We start from the raw sequence: 16,288 nt of genomic DNA, 5'->3' as shown, positions 1-16,288 counted from the left end.
TTTAGGTTATTTATAACTTCCTGGTTTTTAGCTTTTGCTTTTCTAATTAAACTTAAAAATTATCTGCTATGCAATCTGTTAAGTGTAGTTAGGCAGTTTGTTTACTAAATAATTTGGAGGCTCCTTTGAGACTTCTGACCTTGGGAATTTTGTTCTATGACCTATATCTTTATATAATCCTTAAGGTCCTTCCTTAAGCAATATGTGTAATTTTTCTATATTTACATGTCTAACTATCAAATTTATATAATCATATTTTAAAATACTGTTCCTGTTTAGAATAATGTGTGAAAGCTACAGTAATCTTTGACTCCTTCTAGGGTTCTCGAGGTGAAAATGGCCCAACTGGAGCTGTTGGTTTTGCCGGACCTCAGGTATAATTTTCAAATATCCCTAATTTACAAATAAACGCTTATCTTGTTATAATAAGTTTAATGATCATTGTCATATGTTTTGAAGTCATATTAATTCTGGACAGTTTATAGCTTTCTAGACAATATTCTCATTTTCAATACATTTTTTATAGATTGGCACAAAACTTGAGTTTGTGCTAGTTGAGCTTCTATAATTATTTGTTACAATAAAAATGCAGTGGGATAGCTTATTTTTTATGCTGTCTTGAAAGATCTCATCAGAGTACTTTTTTTCCTTTACTATGCTTTAATACTGATTACAAAGCACTGTTTCACAATATATGATTAATTGATACATTAGTAATAATTACTCTAATTTGTCTATTAGTCTTATAATCAATTGCTTGTTTGTATGATTTCATATAGGGTCCTGATGGACAGCCTGGAGTAAAAGGTGAACCTGGAGAGCCAGGACAGAAGGGAGATGCTGGTTCTCCTGGACCACAAGGGTTAGCAGGATCTCCTGGCCCTCATGTAAGTTAAGAAGAAAAAGGCATAACTTGAGTCAAGTGTCCCATGTTTGGAGTGTACATTCAGCCTCTTTTGCTTCACTACAGTGCTCTTTTGTTTGTTTCTATTTAGGGTCCTAATGGTGTTCCTGGACTAAAAGGTGGTCGAGGAACCCAAGGTCCGCCTGTAAGTTTCTTTGATGCTCTGCGAAGTATGCACAGTTAATTCTAGTTTTCTAGTGCTTCCTGGTCATGTAAAAGATCAATTCCATCTGAGGCTGAAATAGCAAATTATTACCTGTATCAAATGTACTATAGTGCAAAGGGCACTTAACTCATGGGTTTGGGTTACAATCAAATTTGTAATCTTGGAGACCCAGGTGCCTCACCTGTAATGTAAGTAACATATTACCTATATAAAAGAGTAAATAAATAATGTGAAAGCACTTTAATTCAATTATATAAAATATCAATACGATTCTAGTACTACTTGCAGGGAAAAAGGAAAATAGTACCCTTCCTACCAGTTAATCTAGATTAATTCCCCAAAATATGGGATTCATACGAAGAAAAAAAATTATTGCTTACAACATGAAAGGAAATCTAAAGGTTTCAGTCTTCCTGTGAAAAAAATCTCAGGATAATACATGTAACTAATTTATGTTACCTTAGAAATTGCTTATATGATATTCTGGTTCTAGGGTGCTACAGGATTTCCTGGTTCTGCTGGCAGAGTTGGACCTCCAGGCCCTGCTGTAAGTCAACTTAGTGAGTCAAGTCACTGATAGTGAAATAATTACACACACACATATACATTTGAGTTATATTTATTATTTTATTTAATTTCTTAATGGTACATTTTCTTATTTAACAACTCTTATTCCAGTAATGCATACTGGCATTTCAGCAAAGCAAATCATCCTTAATAATATAGTATTTCTTGGAGGAGCTAATTTGCAAGTTCTTTTTAGCCCCATTGTTTTATTATTATTCCATTTAAATACTGAATACTTATAGTATTGTGTGCTAATAATCATTTTCTTCAGTTAAGATGCAACTATGGAACTTTCTTTAATAAATGTCATTCATTAGATCAAATCATAAGAATAAATAATTATCACAGAATAAAGTATTATATATTCATCATTGGAATGGAGCCTTAAATAAGTTTGAAAATTCAAGTGAGTGGCACCGCTCTTTAAAAATTATTCAAAGGGAATTGACTGCAAATGATATTTAGTTTTCCCCCTGGGGAATGAATTTACAGCTGTGTTTTCTTTTGTTTTGTTTTGTTTTGTTTAAATCCTATTGAAAAACTGATTATCTAACAGTCACAGTGAACCCGTGAGGCTTGAACATCTGCATCTGAGGCAGACAATGTTACGTCAGTCACTGTTACTTGGCTTCCATTTTGCCCTCCTGGGTGTTTCTTTCTTTGTTATACTAGGGAGCTCCAGGACCTGCAGGGCCCCTAGGAGAACCCGGGAAGGAGGGACCTCCAGGTCTTCGTGGGGACCCTGGCTCTCATGGGCGTGTGGGAGATCGAGGACCTGCTGGCCCCCCTGGTGGCCCAGGAGACAAAGGGGACCCAGGAGAAGACGGGCAACCTGTAAGTTTGGTGTATTTGTTCCAGACCACCTTCAACTGAAATACTTACAAATAGAAACCTGTAATGATCAGTGCCGCAAAAATGCTTAAATATTGTGCTGGGCACATTCCTAAATTTTTAAAGTGCATTGTGCCCTATAGATTTTCATTTACAATTCTCTGATTTAGGAAAAATGTGTATATATATAGATTTAAAAAATAGCAGTAATAGATATGGTATCTAAAAACTAAACCAAAAAATTATTAGTTAAATGTTCATTATGTATGAATAACTTTAAAAATATATGTATATTATATTTTATATGCAAATGCCTTTAAATATTGTGTTTAGATAACTATTTTTTCTTTATTGTTAAACTTTCTTTTTGTCTTTTTATAAAGAAGAAAAAATATTTCTCTGAAGTTACCTCTTTTATTGAGTTAGTATTCACATTAATCTTCAGCTTCTTTCCAACTGATGAGCTGTTTTTACCTTTAAATAATGTTAGAGGTTCTGTGTGGATGACAATTTATAACTACTCATATGTAGTATGATTTTGAGAAACGGAGAACTTCTTTTTCATACTGAAAAACCCGTAAAGCTGCACCCAACTTATTGTAAATTCCTTGGGTACAGTTTTACCCTGGATAGTTTCTGATTTTAGTTTGTCCTCAACATTAGGGTCCAGATGGCCCCCCTGGTCCAGCTGGAACGACTGGGCAGAGAGGAATTGTTGGCATGCCTGGGCAACGTGGAGAGAGAGGCATGCCCGGCCTACCAGGCCCAGCGGTGAGTAACTGCTTCAGTCAATGTTTTACCTCATATGTGCAGTACAAATTATTTAGAGAATTTATTTTATTTTATTTTTTTGCTTGATGAATAGATTTAAACAGTATTGTAGGGACATTAATTTTTGAGTATCTTAAAAATCTTTTGATCTTAAATGTCAAATTCTTAACTACCTTAAGTAGTTAAGAATTTAAAAACAAAAGTCTTTGGAAATATATATTTGTTTAACCCTGAGACTAGAAAAGCAGGCAAATAAGGATATGGATTTTTGGTGACCTTTAAATCCTTCTTCAAAGATTAAAAAGATCCCCTGGAGCTAGAGGAGGGGAATAATCTCCTGGTGAGTAGGTAGTGTCTTTTTAAGTAAACATGCTTAACAAAAACACCATATTTCACAGTAAACCATCAAAGGGAAGACATAGTTGAGCTAAAGTAATATTTGAGGTGAATGTGGAGGGAATGCTGAAGAAGGATCTGAAGGTAATCTCTGTTCCCTGGAGGGTACTTTAGGATTTTATATTCCCTGGAGTATGGATAAAACTTTGATTCAAAGTTAGCTTTGAAGAGACTAAATTTTATTGCTAAAAGATTGCAGTGCTTGAAAAAAATTAATAATGTTTTCGTATAGAATGTAGACCGAGAGATGTATGGGATCTTGGAACTGAGAGACATGTGGGTAGAAATATGAAACCAACAAAGTAGGAGCTACGGGATGTCTTATTGTTATCAGAAGTGAGCCAAAGCTGTGAAAGTAAGATCTCTCAAGAGTGAGATCAAAGTATCAGAATATAGAAATAAAATGAACAGACAAAGCGGAGTGGGGAAAAAGGATGAGAGTGATTCAAATTCCAGAAGGGCAGCCAGAATCAACTGTGGTACACATGATTAGAACCCAAAATGTACACCTGTGCTGGTGGCAACGGATGGTTGGTTTTGGGTCCCTTCGATATGTCAAGAGGAGTCTCACAGGAGGTGGGCATGCCTCTAAGAAAGCATTATGATTACATGGGTGTTGTAAGATAACGCAAAATTATTGTTATAGAAGGAGCCCAGAGGCACCATTTTGAAAACTTAGCCTTTATGGGAACTAACCTTCTTCAATTTCTTCACAAGTGTTTGACATTTATACTTCTATTTCAGGGAACACCAGGAAAAGTAGGACCAACTGGTGCAACAGGAGATAAAGGTCCACCTGGACCTGTGGGACCCCCGGGCTCCAATGGTCCTGTAGGGGAACCTGGACCAGAAGTGAGTACTACAGTGAAAATAACTCTTCTGTTGTTATCTGGTGTCATGGGAACAATTTTTTCATTTAGCAATTGATTTAGAATTTGATTGCGTATTTGACCTTATGAAAGTTTCTTAGTAATATTATTTGATGTACTGTACTTCCCTAGAGAGTTGGCTAAGTGATGACATAAAGAAAAGATAACAGGATCAGTGTCTTTGCACTGACCTTCATCTAGTCTGGAGCTAAGTATTTTAGTTCATTTAAGCTGTTGCCAAACTGTTTTGAAGGTAAAAAGACACATCCATTCATCTTTCCCCTTGTTGTTATTTCATTTTGTAATGGCATATTTATCAAAATTGCCAAGTTTTTTGGTGATAGGATTAATATAGCTATTCCAGCTTGTAAAAAGGGCAAAGTTAGTAGAGATCATTTTACTTAAATATCACTATAAAGTAACGTAATGGATATTATATTCCTTTAGGCACTTTTGGGAGGAAATCAGTGTTTGATAGGCAATTTGAGAAGTTAAAGGTTGGAATATCCTCTGTTCAGCGTTTTAAGTAGTGAATCATCAAACAGCTAATGTAACATTTTATTGAAAGAATCAATAGCTTTTGGAACAATTTTAGATCAAATAGTAAAGACATGTTTATGAAAAATATCACAATAAAATAGAAAAGGAAGACTATATATTTCTTAAAGTAGTTTAATATCATTGAAACACAGTTATTTTATTTCAAAACTTTAAGGATATTATTTGAATAATCTTAAGAAGCAAATGTAAGAAAAACCTTTCATTGGTAATGCAAGCAAAACATAAAGTGGCAAGAATGTAATTGCTGTCGATTTCAAAATATTTGTAGATTTTTCACTTTTCAAAAGAAGAAATATAAATGAAGAATGTGGATTAAGTAAGAATGTGTTAATTTTACAGTAATTCAAAATAATGAAAAAGAGGTAGAAACCTTTCTTCTGCTGACATTTGCATAAATGCTAATTTACAGTTTATAAAACAGAGGTGTAAAACATGCTGTCATTTTTCTGACAATTGGAATGAAGATTTTTTTCATTACTCAGTTAAGTAGTTTTTCAAATCATTATTCTTTATAGGGTCCAGCTGGCAATGATGGTACCCCAGGACGAGATGGTGCCGTTGGAGAACGTGTAAGAGCCATTTCACTTATTATAAAATCTAAAGTCATGCCAATCTGAAATCTTTTTAATTTACACTAAAAACTATCATTTTTCCTGATAGTTCCAATGCACCTCTGATTTTTCTGAATAACAACTGTTTCTGTAAGGCCATGATTTTTAAATATTGTAAATGAAATGATATTGAATATATAACAAATTAAGATGGTATTTTTTCAGAGCAGAAAGATAAAATTGATTCCATCTTTGGTTCAACATAAAGGCTTTGGATGAGGATATATATGAAGTGTTCCAACTTTTAAACTCATTAACAAAAGTATGAAAGCCAAAATAGTGCTGTGTAATGTCTAAATTTTTCCACTCACCATCTAAAGCGAATGCCCTATGAGAATATAAGCCATGTGGCTTTTTAAACACTGTATATTCCATGATGTGTTTTAAATTAGAATGTGCTGAACTGAACATGTCCTCAACTTTCTCTGAAGCCCCAGTCCCTTCTGGCAGTTGCACAATTGTCTCAGGCTGCTGAGATCAGTCACTGAAGGCAAAATCACTCCCCACTCCAAAGTCTGCTATGATGTAATTAAAGCTCATCATGTAGCAGAATGGGCTTTGGAGCCAGTCAGACTTGATTTGGAATATTGTTTCCCTAAGTAATTAGCTATGTAATCTTAAGCAGATTTTCTGAACCTCCGTTTTCAAATGCTTTAAATATAATTAATACATATGCCATTGGGCATTTGTATATTAAAAGACATGTTTAAAGACTACAGTAGAGGATAGACACTCAACCTCATGTTGAAAAAAAGGGGAAGAAAGGATTTGGAGAAAGCTTGGGCTAAAGTACGCTCATCTACTGTAATTCACAGACTGCAAATTCTCTTGGCATCTTGGGCTTTTTCCTTCGTCAATTTATATTATATAGTGCAACCATCTTCAAAGGTTTTGCTGAAGTAATTATGAAAATCTATAAATCTCTATACTTATTTTAAGTTGCCATCACCTTTTTAAAATCACAAGTTTAAATAGTTGCAAAGGAGGTGATTCCTGGTAAACTCTAAATGTACAAGTGCTTTAAGTAATTTTTTTTTTTTTTTTTTTTGAGACAGAGTCTTGCTCTGTTGCCAGGCTGGAGTGCAGTGATGCTATCTCGGCTCACTGCAACCTCCACTTTCCGGGTTCAAGTGATTCTCCTGCCTCACCCTCCCCAGTAGCTGGGACTGCAGGTGCGTGCCACCACACCCAGCACATTTTTGTATTTTTAGTAGAGACGGGGTTTCACAACATTGGCCAGGATGGTCTCGATCTCTTGACCTCGTGATCCGCCTGCCTTGGCCTCCCAAAGTGCTGAGATTACAGGCGTGAGCCACCGTGCCCGGGCAAGTATTTTTTTTTTTTTCCAAAACCTTGAAGTTGCCAGTTTAGCTTATTTAATGTATTATGTGTCCGTTCTGTAACCTAATTGCCAAAGTTTATCTAGGTTGATAAATTTATCAGTCAAATAAGATAATTTTTTTGTCAGAAAATATAGTCTGACTCCATTTTTCAAGTCAAATATTTATGTTTAGACATGTTCATATAACGCTTATCTCACCTCTGACTTCTTAAGGAGACAAGTAATATTTGGAGCCTTGTCATAATTGTGTCATCTGGATAAAATAAAAAGGAGCCTCTTTATTTTCAAAGTCCTTCGTAGCTTTATACTCAAGTAAACTATGCATTCTGGAAAAGTCCCTTAGTTCAGTGCCTAGAGGTATTTATTCCTTGGGACATTGAATCATAATAAGATTGCAGATGGTATGATTTCTGCTTTTCTTTTGCAAAACGGGAGAAGGTGGATTATTTAGGGGAAGTAAGGAAGGATAATCAAAATTTAGTTTTCTGAAAGAATACATATGGAGAGGAAAATCTGGAAGGTGGTTTCCTTAAAATTTTCTTTGTTTTCACAATCTTTGGAAAGTCTTTGTGTATTCCAAGTATACCAATATCCCAGCTTAAAGATTGGTGCTCTGGAAAACATGATAAATTCTGGAGGTGATCACTCCTATACCCCAATGCTCTTGACTGTGCAAGCAATAGGGAGTAGGTGAAGGAAAGGATGAGACCTGAAATTAGGGGGAAATAACTTTATTCTTTTCAATTTGATTTATTAATTAGTAAATATAAGTAAAATAGTTAAGTAAAATAATAAATAAAAATAAGTTTTAAAGGGCATATTTTTCCTATTATTAATATTATAAGAATAACATAAGCATATGGAATATTGTTGTTTAGAATAAATGTTAAAAAATAATATCGTGGTTACTCTTGACAGGGTGATCGTGGAGACCCTGGGCCTGCAGGTCTGCCAGGCTCTCAGGGTGCCCCTGGAACTCCTGGCCCTGTGGGTGCTCCAGGAGATGCAGGACAAAGAGGAGATCCGGTAAGGAGGGAGTCAGTTTCACACTGACAGTTTTGCACACCCATATGCTATGTTATAAGCTGCATATATGCACACACACACAGTCATACATGTGCACTTTGTTAAGAACTCTAAATAATGAATGGTAAACAGCTAATTATGAACTAGTATATGTTTCGTAGTCTGAAAGGCAAAATTTCATTTCTAAGAGGGAATAGAAGATACTGATGCTTTGACTTCCATCATGGGAAAATGCTGTAGTTTGAGAATGTATTAAGTATGCATCATGTTAAATGTAAATGAGTATTGTCTTACTGTATTCAACTAAGGTGATACTTATTCAATGAAGTCGATGAATAAAATTGACCATAAAAGTGTCATTGAAGTTATAGTGACCACAGTCTTATCTACAGATAGACATTTGCCTGATTTCAATTAATTAATCATAAGACTATACACATACACTCACATATATATAAAAGCATCCAACTATAAACATATTTTTGACATCCTATATCTATATAATATGTGAATATCTTTTTTACATGCCAATTTTTTTTGTAAATTTCTTTTAGGGTTCTCGGGGTCCTATAGGACCACCTGGTCGAGCTGGGAAACGTGGATTACCTGTAAGTTCTCTGTTTTTGTATTTTTAAAAAATGTTTTCTTATATAAAATATACTCCCAAAGAAATATAGTATAAGATTCATAACCGAAAAATGTGAAATTCCTCAAGCTTGAACAAAAATATTAATTAAAAATTATATGAGTTTACTCTTATTTTTTAAAATAATATGAGTTTATTTTTATAATTTTAACACAATTCTTCTGAATTTAACCATGAATTCTATCAATAATCATGGAGGCTTTTAAAGTCACAGATTTCTCCTAAAATAATAGGGATTATAGTGTATTTCTCTCTGAGCTATTCTAAAAACTACATAGGAAAATGGATTTGAAAGCTCTCTGTAAACTTGAAAGCACTATTCAAATATTATGTTTCATTTTCAACTAGATTTTTCTTTCTATGTTCTGATCTTTGTGCTATTTGAAATCAGTCACTTTCAGGTTAACATTATTATGTAGATGTCTTACCATGAATGAATCATCCAATGTGCAATCTAATAGGTCACATGCTTTTTCATGCCCATCAGGTAAATCAATGTCTATTCTCAAAAAGAACAATTATACTTTTAAAATCATGGCCATATTATTAAATAATTCTAAGCTTTAATTTGAGCTTGACTGGCGAATATTTAATAGTTGCATGCATGTCAAGTGAACAGTTATAGAAACATTGTAATTTTGTTTTCTGTGAATAAATACATTGTAGTTAATAATTCAAATAGGTGGCTTCTGATGTAGTTTATTTTTAATGATGAAACTTTGGGTCATCCCCCAAATAAAAGAACCTTTCGAACATTATGAAAAACTTCAGGCTGATTTTGATAGTATTTAAATTTACATTGTTATATAAAATATATAAAAGCTACTGAAATCATCTTATTTTTATTATAAATGGGTTCCTATACTGTATGATAATTAGGAAATATAAATTCAAAATCAAAACAAAAAGGGAAAAATTAACCTGAGAGCCAATTGATTTGCTGATTGCAGTCATCTTCCAAAATCAGATAAATAGGGATCCAATTCTCTTTTGGGAAAACACTAAAAGCAACAGAAGCCAGTTCTATAGTAGATGACTCTATGTCACTTGTCAGTTTACTGTGAACCACTGATTCCCTGGAGCTGTTTTTAATTTCCCAGGACTTGAAACAAAACCAAACCAACACCACTAACAACAATAACAAAACATCTGAGATTGATCAGATAATTTTCACCTCTTCTCTGGGTGTAGCTTCTATCCCAAAATAAGATCCTTAGCTATGGCTTTCTTTGTAGTTTCTCAGCGTCAAGATCACTGGATTTGGTTACAGATGTTGCAGATATGGGATAACTTAGAGTTGCTTTGTTCTTTAGAGGAAAGTGGCTTAAAGATGATATTTCTGTTTAATTTGTTCAAACAAGTTTTTGCCAATTTCTTAATATAGTTGCAACTGTCATATCCAGCTAGTTTATTTGCATATGTAAATTTAAAATCATTTCATTGTTACACATGGCAAGTATGAAATGTTTTAATTTAAAAGAATCTATATATGGTGGCAATATTTTTATATATAATATCAACTAAATCTGTGAAACATAATCTTTAAAAAACATTTCAGATAGGCTAGATCAAACAAAAATATCTAATTTTAGTATGAATGTAAGATAAACATTTAAAAATGAATATTTAGAAAACTATTGTTATGTATCTTTTTTCAGTGATCACCTACCATTCTTTGGGAAAAATAAACAGACATTTCTAGGTCTAATACTATTTAGATAAGTAACCATATAATACCATGTTCAAAATTGTAGTAAATACAATTATAAAAAGCAAAATTTTAGTAAATTGTAGTCTCAACAATAATATGTAGCAAGTAATTTTCATGCCGTATCTCTATTTCTAGGGACCCCAAGGACCTCGTGGTGACAAAGGTGATCATGGAGACCGAGGCGACAGAGGTCAGAAGGGCCACAGAGGCTTTACTGGTCTTCAGGGTCTTCCCGGCCCTCCTGTAAGTTATTCCTTTAAGTGTTGTTCTGCCCTCCAGTTGAAAATACACGGGTATCTTGACATGAACATTTATCTGCCTATAAAATAGGTGGATATGTTTGTATTTTCTTTTCAGTTCAAAGAATATCTTGATGAATAACAAGTGGTAATTGCCAATAATAAGCTATAATTTTGTAGGGGAGAAATACAGCAAAAGCTATAGGCACTGTTACTCCTACAGATATGTCTTTAACAAATTGGTCAACTCATGTAGACATTTCAGAGATTGAAGACTTAATCAAAGTAGTTTATGCTGCTAAAGTCAATGATAGCACATTTTTGAGAATGGCACAATGCAGGATCCAAATATTTTGGCAACATTTTTTATTGTATTCCTACTTAGGGTCCAAATGGTGAACAAGGAAGTGCTGGAATCCCTGGACCGTTTGGTCCAAGAGTAAGTAACAAAAAGTAGTAAGTTGCAGGTGTAAATAATAATGCCTTTGTTGATGTACTGCTAATGCTTGAGTATCATTTTCATGTTATTGAAGCTGGAGTTGGCTCATCTCTGAGGTTGGCAACACACATATGAGACAAGCTATTTAGCAATTAATTTTAAGTAGAAATGTTATGAAACATGATATATTACCTCATGGGCCAGCATTAAAATTTCTTACCTAGGGTTTGGATATATTCCTCTGTTAGTTCATTTTGTTACATTGTGTTAATTAAAATTTCTGTTAAACTTTCAATTTTTAAGATGGTATAATAGGATTTACTATGAAGTGGAGACAGATTTTGAGGCTGAATATATTTTGTCATTTAAGTAATTGTGATAATTCCTCAGAAGTAGTTTACATAAGGCTAATTTGGAAGTAAATAATAAAATGAAGCCAATATTTGAAACTTTTAGAAATTCTCCATTAGTATTAATGTTGCTTGTAATAAGTCATTGATGTCATAAGACAAGTGATGTATGTAATTATTTAGGAAAATAGAAAACATTTTGTAGAAAAAATTAGAAAAAGTAATTCAAAGCAATTCTGGTGCATCTAAATACAGTGTAAAAAATCCTACATAAAATTGAGAATAATAGTCCATGATGATATTCTGAGGCATAAGCACAAAAATTTCACTAAAACACTCCAACTTCTGTCATTTTCTTCTTTCAAGTTAATTGAATTTCTAAGTTTACAATATGTGAGGTTTAATGAAAGTTACTACCAATAAAAGTAGATGACTAGCCCATTAAAGATGTAAACTCATATTTGTCTTTTACCATGCATGGATGATGGAAAATTCCTATGTCATGAAATCATAAATGTTACAAAGTACCAGAAGTTCATTTATTAATCAGTAAGAAAATGAGTCTTAGAAATCACTGTACCAGCTCCATATGTAAAAAGGCATTGTAACATTTTTTTCTTCACAGAATCTAAACTGCGGTCTTTGTTTCTTGCAGGGTCCTCCAGGCCCAGTTGGTCCTTCGGGTAAAGAAGGAAACCCTGGGCCACTTGGGCCAATTGGACCTCCAGGTGTACGAGGCAGTGTAGGAGAAGCAGGACCTGAGGTAAAGTCACAAGGGTTTACATGCAAGAAATGCTATTCATTTCAATAGCTCAGATTCCATCCAAGAAATGTCTGTGCAGCCTGATTGACAGAGACTTAAGGGACCCTGAAAACAAACTTAGAAGTCACACAAGAGTTTGTATAAGTAACCATTTCAAGTATTTTAATACAGATACGTTAGAGCACATAAAATCAGAGTCCAGCCTACCCAGACATTAGCACAATGTGATACTAATAAGAGCAAAGAACAAGTTATAATTGTATTTATAATTAAAGTGATGAAAATGTTGATTTGCTCTCAAGGGCAATATTTTAAATGTCTGTGAAGTATAGTTATTATTTCATGAAAACGCCATAAAAATGCTGGACAATGAAGAGTATGAAATTGAAGTTTTTCTCCATTGAAAACAACATTCAGGGAGGACTTCGATTAAAACTTTTTGTTAAAAAGTTTCAGTAGTGTTGACTTGAGGATGATACAAAGCTGTATACTGTGTTAGTTATATTCTTGCTTCTCAGTCTGGAAAACATCTTCATACATCTTCCATGCACAAGTGTACTCATGTGCATGTTTGTATATGAGCTTATGCTTCTCTCTCTGGTGTTTCTTCCTTGTTGGTCTTCTTAACCTTCTCTTCCTTACTTTTCCTTTGCCCTTCATAGCAATACTGTTAAGCTGGATATTTATTTCTTATGTGGATCAAATAGTCTTATATTTCCTATGGACAAGAGAAATGTTTTCTATTCATTTGTTTCTCTAACTCTGAATGGGAAACAGCTAGAGAATTGGAATACCTTTGGCTTATGTGGCTGTTGATTGACTTTATTTTGTGATTCAGTGGTCCTTGATATATATCAAAAAAGTCTTTTCTCCTGAAATTAGTATAAAGGACTGCATGGACTCAATATATGACCTTAGAGACAGAAAGAAAAAAAGATTATGTAACAGCCCTTTGAGAGTGAGGAAACATTGGCACTGAAGGTGAAAGCAACTTGTCTGGAGCCATATAACAAGTGGCAGAGCCAATGGTAGAACTCCAGCCTTCTGGAGAGTTCTTGCTCCCAGATCTTACTCTCTATATGAGATGTGGGCTATGTGTCTCTTCAGGTTGTCACCTGATTCTTTCAAGTTGCTGAGTTCTTCCTTGGGGAAGTGCAGAAGGGAATTAATAGAGAGGATCCATTTCGTAGTCTCTGCCACTTTTTGTGCTTATCTCCCTCTCATTTCAGTGTATGTTATTTGGCAAAAAAAAAAAAAAAAAGGCAGGTGGGCTCCTTATTTATGTGATTTAAAAGGCTAAAGAAAACTGGGCACCCTGGCACATACCTGTAATTCTAGCTATTCAGGAGGTGAAGGCAGGAGGATTGCTTGAGCCCAGTAGTTTGAATCCAACCTGGGCAACATAGTAGCAAGACCCTGTCTCTAAAAGCCAAGACTATTTCTTCAATTTTGCTTAAGCAGATAATTTTTATCTGTATAGTAATTAATGCACATAAAAGGACTTCCGGTGTGTCTCTCCCTCTCCTTTAGAAGTAGGAGTATAATTCTCTTGTGGGTGTTTCTTGTGGGTATTTTCTTATTATTGACATGTGATCTTATAGCACCAGCAGCCACTATTCCCCTGCATCCTTTGTTCAGCTTCTGTCCAAAAATACTTTTAAAACATGTTGGTTGTACCTTGACCAAAATAGTTTGCAAATGAACACACTTATCTCCATGCTATTAACAGAAAATATGTTGTATCTTCAAGGTAAACACCTAAGCAAATATTTTGCGCTTTGATCTTTCTTTATCTTGGATGCTGACTTGAAGATATGTTGCCTGAAAAATGGTTAGGCATCATTTCTCATCCTTGAATGTTACAGCCTGTTAGACCACCCGCATCTAGTTACAAAAGGGCACAAGTCATAGATCTCCCTTTACTGTCAAATTGGAGTGTCTCATTGGAACTCCCTATGCACCAAGTTCTACCAGTTAAGTAAAACCAAAACAATGTGTTAAATGTCTTTCCAATTTCTTTTTGATTAGGGCCCTCCTGGTGAGCCTGGCCCACCTGGCCCTCCGGGTCCTCCTGGCCACCTTACAGCTGCTCTTGGGGATATCATGGGGCACTATGATGAGAGCATGTCAGATCCACTTCCTGAGTTTACTGAAGACCAGGCGGCGCCTGATGACAAAAACAAAACGGACCCAGGGGTTCATGCTACCCTGAAGTCACTCAGTAGTCAGATTGAAACCATGCGCAGCCCCGATGGCTCGAAAAAGCACCCAGCCCGCACATGTGATGACCTAAAGCTTTGCCATTCCGCAAAGCAGAGTGGTGAGTAGACAGCAGCCCATTTGAGCAAAACCCATTGTTTCTGTTTGTTTTATTCTCAACTGCATTCCAAAATGTGTTACTGACTTTCTACTTAGTGATAGATTTGAGATAAAAATAGTAAACATATCATGGAGCTTATAATTTAATGGTGGAAACAGTCAATTTTGTGAAAACATGAAAAAAAATGCGCAGCATCACTAATTATCGGATAAATGAAAATGAAAGTCACAATGAGATACCATCTCGCATGAGTCAGAATGGCTGTCATTAAAAAGTCACAAAACAGGCTGGGCGCAGTGGCTCACGCCTGTAATCCCAGCTCTTTGGGAGTCCCAGGCATGCGGATCACAAGGTCAGGAGATGGAGACCATCCTGGCTAACACGGTGAAACCCCGTCTCTAGTAAAAATGTAAAAAATTAGCCGGGCGTGGTGGCGGATGCCTGTAGTCCCAACTACTCGGGAGACTGAGGCAGGAGAATAGCGTGAACCCGCGAGGCGGAGCTCGCAGTGAGTCGAGATCGTGCCACTGCCTGAACGAGAGAGCGAGACTCTGTCTCAAAAAAAAAAAAAAAAAAAAAAAAGGTCACCAAACAACAGATGCTGACAAGGCTTTGGATAAAGGGGAATGCTTATACACTTATTGGTGGGAATGTAAATTAGTTCAGCCACTGTGGAAAGCAGTCTGGAGAGTTCTCAAAGAACTTAAAGCAGAGCTGCCATTTGACCTAACAATCTTGTTACTGGGTTTATACCAAAGGAAAATAAATCATTCTATCAAAACGACCTATGAATTCGTATATTCATCACTGTGCTATTCACAATAGCAAAGACATGAAATTGACGCAGATGCCTATCAGTGGTAGATTCGATAAAGGAAATGTGGTACATACATATGATGGAACATTATGTGGCCATAAAAAAGAATGAAATCATGTCCTTTGCAGCAACATGAATGCAGTGGGAAACCATAATCCAAAGCAAATTAATGCAGGAACAGAAAGCCAAATATCGCATGTTCTCATTTATAAGTAAGAGCTAATGAGCACACATGGACATAAATATGACACCATAAACACTGCAGGCCACTGCAGTGGGGAGAGTGTGGATGGGAGCAAGGGTTGAGAAATTACCTATTGGATACTATGTTCACTACCTGGGTGATAGGATCTGAACCCCAAACCTCCGCATCGTACAATATTCCCATGTAACAAATCTGCACAGGTACCCCTTGTATCTAAAATAAAAGTTAACTTTTTTTTAAAAAAAGTACTATAATAGATGATATATCCTATTAATAATCCAGTCTCATGATGGTAGTTCCATTTCCATCCGGAAATCTTAAAATATTGATATTTTTGTGGAGTAAAAGCATTTCGTGGAAATGTGGAAAATAATTGGTTAAGTATTGTTCAAAATGTTTATTTACTTACATGACCTGTCAGTGTCTTAATGTTAACATATTGTTGGATCATCAAGCATATATTTCCCAAATTTATTTAAATATGTAATTCCTTTCATGTAGTTTAATGTTCTGTGAGTCATACTTCTGGAATATCTGCTGGTGGTATTATATTATTATGAGGTTCCAAGACATTTTGGAATCAAATAGTTGTTCTGCCCTAGTTGCATGTACCAGGCTTAAAGTTTACCTTATTCTGTCATTTTAATCAATCCAATACGACCTAGAGAAGAGGGATCCTAAGTCACAGGAGACAAATGAGCTACAAAGTGCTTAAGAATTTAAGTTAACTTTGAAATGACATTGACAGGAATAG

General features: G+C 35.1%; 1 protein-coding gene across 2 annotated transcripts in view; it reads left to right on the top strand.

The window, feature by feature from the left end:
* The window catches only part of COL5A2 (collagen type V alpha 2 chain), a 161,678-nt gene that overhangs the window by 140,058 nt on the left and 5,332 nt on the right, over positions 1 to 16,288 (top strand). For both annotated transcript variants that reach the window (XM_005573696.5, XM_074009568.1), the window contains 14 exons: positions 321 to 374; positions 780 to 887; positions 996 to 1,049; positions 1,564 to 1,617; positions 2,310 to 2,471; positions 3,132 to 3,239; positions 4,380 to 4,487; positions 5,581 to 5,634; positions 7,937 to 8,044; positions 8,599 to 8,652; positions 10,537 to 10,644; positions 11,026 to 11,079; positions 12,085 to 12,192; positions 14,221 to 14,512. In XM_005573696.5, the coding sequence (XP_005573753.2) occupies positions 321 to 374; positions 780 to 887; positions 996 to 1,049; positions 1,564 to 1,617; positions 2,310 to 2,471; positions 3,132 to 3,239; positions 4,380 to 4,487; positions 5,581 to 5,634; positions 7,937 to 8,044; positions 8,599 to 8,652; positions 10,537 to 10,644; positions 11,026 to 11,079; positions 12,085 to 12,192; positions 14,221 to 14,512 (1,426 nt within the window). The remainder of the gene's footprint in view (positions 1 to 320; positions 375 to 779; positions 888 to 995; positions 1,050 to 1,563; positions 1,618 to 2,309; positions 2,472 to 3,131; positions 3,240 to 4,379; positions 4,488 to 5,580; positions 5,635 to 7,936; positions 8,045 to 8,598; positions 8,653 to 10,536; positions 10,645 to 11,025; positions 11,080 to 12,084; positions 12,193 to 14,220; positions 14,513 to 16,288) is intronic.

This window comes from Macaca fascicularis, chromosome 12 (assembly GCF_037993035.2).
Source record: "Macaca fascicularis isolate 582-1 chromosome 12, T2T-MFA8v1.1".
Classification (NCBI taxonomy): domain Eukaryota; kingdom Metazoa; phylum Chordata; class Mammalia; order Primates; family Cercopithecidae; genus Macaca; species Macaca fascicularis.
This window is presented reverse-complemented; position numbering and strand designations above follow the sequence as displayed.